Here is a 7,349-nt window from a genome sequence, read left to right on the forward strand (position 1 = left end):
TCCTCTTGATGACATGGATGTCTAGCCTCGGGTGCGTCTGCTACACAGCACAGATCTCAGTTGCTTGACAAAAGTATCAGTGCTGCCAGATAACCTGCTTTCTATAGAGGCACTACTGTCTCAGGGTGAAACCAAAATCCTGCACCTCTGCAGCAGTCTATGCTGCTCAGACCTGGTGCAGTTCATCAAAGCAAGTAGAGAAGGCGGAAGAAGGACGAAGAAATTATATTCCTGCTCCCATGGCCCAAACATTAAGGGGAAAAAAAAACATGATTTCTGACAATGACTGCAGCAGATGTAAATCTGGGAAGGTCATCAGCGGACCTGCAAGAGATAGCAGCAGCCACAGCAGTACTAGGATCACTCAGAACACTAAAATGCATGCAAGATGTTCTAGGATTACACAAGATCATAAACTATATTTCACTACTAACATTCATCCAATCCTAGAAAAGAAATGGGTTTCTTAAAGTGATGAAAAAAGAAAAGAAAAAAAAACAGATGACTTATGGGGGAAGCTGGCTTGTTACACAGGGAAAAGCACTTACTCAGGATGCACTGCAGGACTGAAATGTTGTCATGATTCAGCTTAACTTTTGCAGGTGTGCAAGCAGATGTAAATGCAGTGATTGAGGCAGACTTCCTCCTATCTTTCTATCGCTTTCTATCCAGAACTTGATTAACCGGGGGGGGGGGGGGGGCATATTGATATAAGCGGGTTACATTGTGTCAAAAGCAAGCGAGGGAGCCTCGATTTGGGATTAAGGATTTAGCTCTTGACATGCTCCTGTGATTAGTTTCATCTTTCACTGGTTAACTCATGTGTCAGTTAGAGTGGCTCTTAGGAAGGTTTTACTGCATATTTCCGGCTTGGCATCATTCTACAACAAAAAGTAGAAGTGCTTAGAAATTTTTGAGTGCACAATAAAAGAAAATATATAATCATCGCCTTTGCAGTACAAAGCCAGTCACAAACAGTCACAAAGGAGTAATCATTCTAAAACCATTTAGCAAATGTGAAATAAATCATCCGTTATTACTTGCGGTCGGCTGCTGGGCGAAGCTGTGGGCATTACTCGCAATAACAAACTAATTATGCCAGTGTAAGGAACGAGGAGCTTTTCCATTTTGCAGCAGGAACACAAGAGTGACAGGCGGGGTGTCCTGAGGGAAAAGCTTCTGCATTATCAAATCTCAAATTCATTTCCAAAAGCCTTAATGGCCTGTCTGTAGCACCCCTAGAAACAGGTGGGCTAAAAGGGCGAGCAAAGTGCAGAAATGTAATAAGCTAAATCATCACAGATGGCAACTTTGGCTGATTTCATTGCTTCTTTGGATTACCGGAGCTATGCCTCCAAAGTAAATATGAAGTTATAATTATAGTAAATACAAAGTTACATCTTGAATCTTGCCAACGACCACAAGTTTGATCTCAACTGTAACACTCCTAAATCTGATGTAACAGAACTGAAGCACGGCAGTTCTGCATGTATTTTAGCTCTACCAGGTGGCCTCTTCAGTGAAACCTTTAAAAAAAATGCCGCTGATTGTGTTTCCATGACAGAAACTCAGTTCCAGCACAGAGACCTCCAGGGTGAAATAGGTCACATGATCTGTAAACTTAGATAAAAAAAAAATAAAAAAACAGGAGTCCAAACACAGAATAATATGCAAAAAAGTTTCCATGATCTCAACCAATTTCAAATTTTTCTAAACTTACATTTTCCTTTCTTTCTTTTTTTGCTTCTTCTAAGTGTAAACCACTGGCCAGATGTTCATTTGCTTCCCAGCAACACAAACACATTTTAATAGGTCAAACAGACACTGCTTAGTTAGACTGACTAGTCAAGCATCCCTGGAAAATGTGCATCTGCCGGTCTTGTTTTTTTAAAGTCCAAGGATTACACTCTCCTTGATGTCCTAAGAAAACGACCCTACCTTTTTCTAAAGCTTAAACTGGAGTGGCATGGTGATGTGGTGGCTAGCACCATCACTTTACAACAAAAAAAGCATTGGATCAAATCTACCAAACAGCTGGGGCATTTACTGGGGTTTGTCCTGTGTGGGTACTCCCACAGTCCAAAGACATGAATGCTAGGTTAATTGGTGATTCTAAATTGCCCATAGGTGAAAATGTGTCTGTCTGTCCAGGATGTACCCCACCTCTTGCCCTGTGACAGCCAGTATAGTTTTCAGAACAAGTGTGACCTTGGAGAAGAAAATGTATGAATATGACATCTCCACAAATATCACAATAAAAATATTGAGAAGGTGTGCCCGTAAAAATGTAACACATCAGGAAAAGTAATTAAATACTAGAAGGCGTAACACACCCGCGCCCCCATTACTACCATAGTAATATCATGTATATCCAGTCCTACAGTAAGTAGACTGGTATCAGCATGTCTTTATACATACACATGCAAATCTCCCCAAGACAAGACTATAATCCAAGCACTAAACAGCTCAAGTTTTCAAGTGTTCATCATGTAATTATTAATAAACTCACTCCATATTTGGTTTCTTCTCAAGTTACTGGATAAACCTGCAGCACAGCGATGGCACGACTCCCCCTAGTAACTCTTTCTTTAATCAATAACATGATTTCATTTACATGTTACTTGAGTTTATTACGATTGCACAACAGCCCAAATATCCAATAGTTTGTTATTTGGACTTTTGATTCCAAAGGAGCGTCATGGAGATGTATTTGCCATCTTGTTCAAATCAATTTGACTGCTCTGGACACTGTGTGCTAGTTAAGACACAGCGTGGCACATAGAAACATCTGTCTCAGCCCCTGGCCAAAAACACACGAATCAACAACAACAACTTGAACTGTCAAAAACATATGTTGCAGCTCACATTTCACTGGAAATTCAAATGGGATCAGTTGTAAAAAAAAAAAACCTAACAAAAAGAAGTGTAATTAAACCCAATAGTACTGCACAGCGTATCTGTCATCACAGCTGCTCATCACTAATCTTCTTTTGTCTTAATAAAATTCCAAAATCCTTATTTACTGTGGGAGACTTGCTGCTGCATGAAATGTCCAGTTTGTTTAGAAGCCCAGAAATATTTAGGGACTCTGTCTTTTTGGCTCGCAAACACTTTTGATTTGTTATGGTTCTCTTCAAAGCGGCACTGGTCTCCACTCGTGGAACCAGACAGGAGAGATGGGGCTTGCACGTGGGCCGGTGGCACTATGAGTACACGCTTATCCGCTTAAAAAGGGGAACAACACTGTAATGAGTAATGATACATGATTCACGAGAATAGGAAGTTAAATCCATTAGGGAGTAAAGTGATATGTTTGGTCACTTTCTCTCCTAACATCTGGCCTCTGTGGGTCCTGAGTAACTCAAACCAACAAGGAGTAAATAACATATATATATATAATTTGTAAGTTTTTGAAAGTAGGCTAACAACTAATGTACTACTGATTTTCCAAATAACTCAAGGATACTGAAAATAGGGGGAGAAAAGTAAAGGAACAGTCATAACACTGCTATCTTTAAAAATAATAAGACTACTTTGACCTTATTTTCAGGGCCAAAAGAACACTTAAACAAAACCCTACTTCATATCGTTTGCGCAAGTCGACTAAGGAGAATGTTCGAGCTGATCTAGGATCAGATGTTTATCACGTCTGAAGATGCTTAAAATACTAACAAACAAATGTGACCGCTGGTGTGAGATCTGGTCTGTGAGAAAGGATAAGAAATCCACATTTATGAAGTGTACTTCAGCATGTTCCAGTAAGAGTTTTGTCACAAAACGGAGTATGTAAAGCTCACACAGCGCTCGCACATTTCATAAACAGACGAGATTATTAAAAGGCTGAAATTTCCCAAATCCACATCCGTTGCCTGCCTGCATGATCCTCAGAGTGGTGCAGATTTTCTCGGTACGGTCAGTGCCAGATTTTTTTTTGGTGGGGAAAGATTTGAACAATTGACTAAAAGGAAAAATCACTTTTTTTCTCGTTTCTTTCTTTCTTTAAAAAAGAATAAAAAATAAAATCAGTGTGTTCGTTTTCAGTGACTAACCTCTTCTGAGCCCCTCTGTAGCTTTAACCAGGTTACAGCCGGAGCAGCGAGACTGTGAGAAACTTTCTCCCCCCCCCTCCTCCTATTCTGGATCAAGTTTCTCTGCGGCTTCGTGACCGGCCCGAGATTTCTCTGTGATTTTAAGTTAACGCTGACAGAGAAGAAAGTGAAAGCCTGCTTACCATTAAGACCCAACTACGTACACCTCACATACCTTTATTTTCCGCCAGACCGCAGAAGCTCAGCCACAGCAGAGACGTGAGACTGATCCATTTGAGAAAACGGGCTGCCATCGTGTTATTTTGAAGCTCCCGGTGAGAAGGTGTCATTCCATGCCAACAAGCCGAGATATTCCGCTTTCCCAAAACTTAAAAACGTCGCCTTTTCCCTCTCCCTCTCTGCTCGTTGAGTAAAAAAGACTTTTCCTTCTGTGGGCAACTCAAACTTTGACAGCTCCTCCTCCTCCTCGCAGATATCTTCAGCAGTCCCAGCTCAGGCAGCGAGTGAGGACAAACTACTGGCTTGATCTGACGTCACCACGAGGTAGGACAGATGCGCCTCTCGCGCAGGTACACGCCGGATGTACAAAGAACTGCACAAACCAAACAGGAAAAAACGAAAAAAAGGGGGTAGAAAGGCAGTGTTTTCGGAAAATGGACTGCACTGTAGAAAAGTGGCCATAATGTGAGCTACAGCGTGCATTAAAACATGTACAAATAAAAAAAAGCTGAATAAACTTCCTTGAGCAAACAAAGGCAATAACAGTAGCTCAGTAGCTGCAGAACAGAAACACCGGCTTTTATGGTCTGTTTTCTTAGTTTGGTGAAGAAAAAGACAAACAAGCAAAAGAGGAAGATGTCCCTCATAAAGTCACTGACAACCTGAAAGAGCCTCGCCGATATTCGATGAATGGAATATCAGCTGTTTTCTTTCATCAGTACATTTTAATTTCTATTTTTGAAATTTGTCATAAATACGAAAATAAATAAATAAATAAGCAAAAGGAAAAAAAAATCCTTGTTAATTTTGTGCCAAAAATGATTGTATTTAAATTGTGGTAAATGAGTTGTGGACCATATTTAGCCAGAGCATAGAAGGTGCAGTCAGTTTTGTTTGTTTGTTTGTTTGTTTGAAAGTGACTTTTATATATCCTTTATTTATCTGGGTAAATAAAAGTGTAATTGACATTAAAAATATCTTTATCAACAGATGAGATCAGTGGAAATTGAAGCAAATAACACATCAGAGTCATGAAGACACTTGGAAAACAGGTTATTTCTTTATTTTATATATATCTCCCTAAAAAAATCTTCTTGACTATGGTCAGCATTTGCCATTACACATAGAAAATAGAAACACTGCAAATTACTTTTTGGCACAACACAGTTGGATCGCATTTGCCTTCATAACCACCTTAATTGTTTGTAGCATAGATTCAACAATCCGCTGGAAACATTCCCCAAAGATTTTTGTCCATATTAAGCATGACACAATCGCTGCAGATTTGTCGGCTGCATATCCGAATTTCCTGTTCCATCACATTCCAAAAGTCCTCTATTGGACTGGAATCTGGTAACTGGAGGCTGTATAAGTACAGAGGACATATTGTTATGTTCAAGCAATCAGTTTGAGAAAATCTGAGCTGTCTGATGGTTGTAAGAAGCCATAATAAGATGGACATGGTCAGCAACAATCCTCAGGTAGGCTGTGGCTTTTGAAGGATGCTCAGTTCAATTCAAAATCCTGCTCCTCACATACAAGGTCTTAAATAATCAGGCCCCATCTTATCTTAATGACCTTGTAGTACCATATCACCCTATTAGAGCACTTCGCTCTCGTACTGCAGGCTTACTTGTTGTTCCTAGAGTATTTAAAAGTAGAATGGGAGGGAGAGCCTTCAGTTTTCAGGCCCCTTTTCTATGGAACCAGCTTCCAGTTTGTATTCGGGAGACAAACACTAACTCTACTTTAAAGATTAGGCTTATAACTTTCCTTTTTGCTAAAGCATATAGTTAGGGCTGGACCAGGTGACCCTGAATCCTCCCTTAGTTATGCTGCAATAGACGTAGGCTGCCGGGGGATTCCCATGATGCATTGAGTTTTTCCTTTCCAGTCACCTTTCTCACTCACTATGTGTTAACAGACCTCTCTGCATTGAATCACACCTGTTATTAATCTCTGTCTCTCTTCACAGCATGTCTTTATCCTGTTTTCCTTCTCTCACCCCAACCGGCCGCAGCAGATGGCCCCGCCCCTCCCTGAGCCTGGTTCTGCTGGAGGTTTCTTCCTGTTAAAAGGGAGTTTTTCCTTCCCACTGTCGCCAAAGTGCTTGCTCATAGGGGGTCATATGATTGTTGGGGTTTTCTCCGTATCTATTATTGTAGGCTCTACTGTATAATATGAAGCGCCTTGAGGTGACTGTTGTTGTGATTTGGCGCTATATAAATAAAATTGAATTGAATTCAGTTCTGATGAGCCTCAGTTTCTTGTTCTTTACTGACAGGTATGACACGTTGTGGTCTTCTGCTGCTGTGTCGTGCATTCAGAGATGCTCTTCTGCACACATTGGTTGTAATAAGTGTTCATTTCAATTTTGCCTTCCACTCAGCTTATAGCAGTCTGGCCATTGTCCTCTGACCTGTGGTGTGAACAAGGCATTTTTGTGCAGAAAACTGCTACTCACTGGATTTTTTATTGCCTCTTTTCCAGACCAGAAAAAGACCCTGGAGATGGCTGTGTGGGAAAATCTCAGCAGACCAGCAGATTCTGAAATACTCAGACCAGCTCGGCTGATCTCAACACCTAAATCACATTTCTGCCCCCGTCTGATACTCAATTTGTACTTCAGCATGTTGTCTTGATCATGTGTACACTGAGTTGCTGCCATGTGATTAGCAGATTAGATATTTGGATCAACAATCAGTTGAGCAGATTTACCTGATAAGGTGCCCAGTGAGTGCACTAATACTGAAAACTACAAAAATGTATAGCTGCATTAAAATCAGACTGATATTTATTAGTTATATAGTAATTGATGATATCTAATCAAAATCAAATACATATTCACTTAAAAAAACAAATAAATATTTGTTTAAATAAATATCTGAATTGTAAATAAGGATAGTACAAAATGGTTAAACATTGACTGGCTTTCCTGTACTTCCTGCTGGTTAAGCCAATATTTACTGAAAGGTGGCCACATTCCTTGTCACGATTTTCTAATGCGGCTTTAACAGAGACTGGTTCTGTCTGTTTTTGGTGCGATTTCAATCCTTAGGTATTTTTTATGTAATAACACTG

At 40.2% G+C, this 7,349-nt stretch overlaps 1 protein-coding gene across 1 annotated transcript in view; it reads right to left on the minus strand.

The window, feature by feature from the left end:
- egfra (epidermal growth factor receptor a (erythroblastic leukemia viral (v-erb-b) oncogene homolog, avian)) overlaps positions 1–4,565 on the minus strand; it is a 45,704-nt gene extending 41,139 nt beyond the window's left edge. Inside the window, exon 1 of the mRNA XM_084911840.1 lies at positions 4,264–4,565. Within this exon, the coding sequence (XP_084767966.1) occupies positions 4,264–4,378 (115 nt within the window). The 5' untranslated portion in view covers positions 4,379–4,565. The remainder of the gene's footprint in view (positions 1–4,263) is intronic.
- Between the last annotated feature and the right edge of the window lie 2,784 nt (positions 4,566–7,349).

The sequence above is a fragment of the Perissodus microlepis genome, chromosome 18 (genome assembly GCF_051167445.1).
Source record: "Perissodus microlepis isolate ML-2025 ecotype Zambia chromosome 18, ASM5116744v1, whole genome shotgun sequence".
Lineage (NCBI taxonomy): Eukaryota > Metazoa > Chordata > Actinopteri > Cichliformes > Cichlidae > Perissodus > Perissodus microlepis.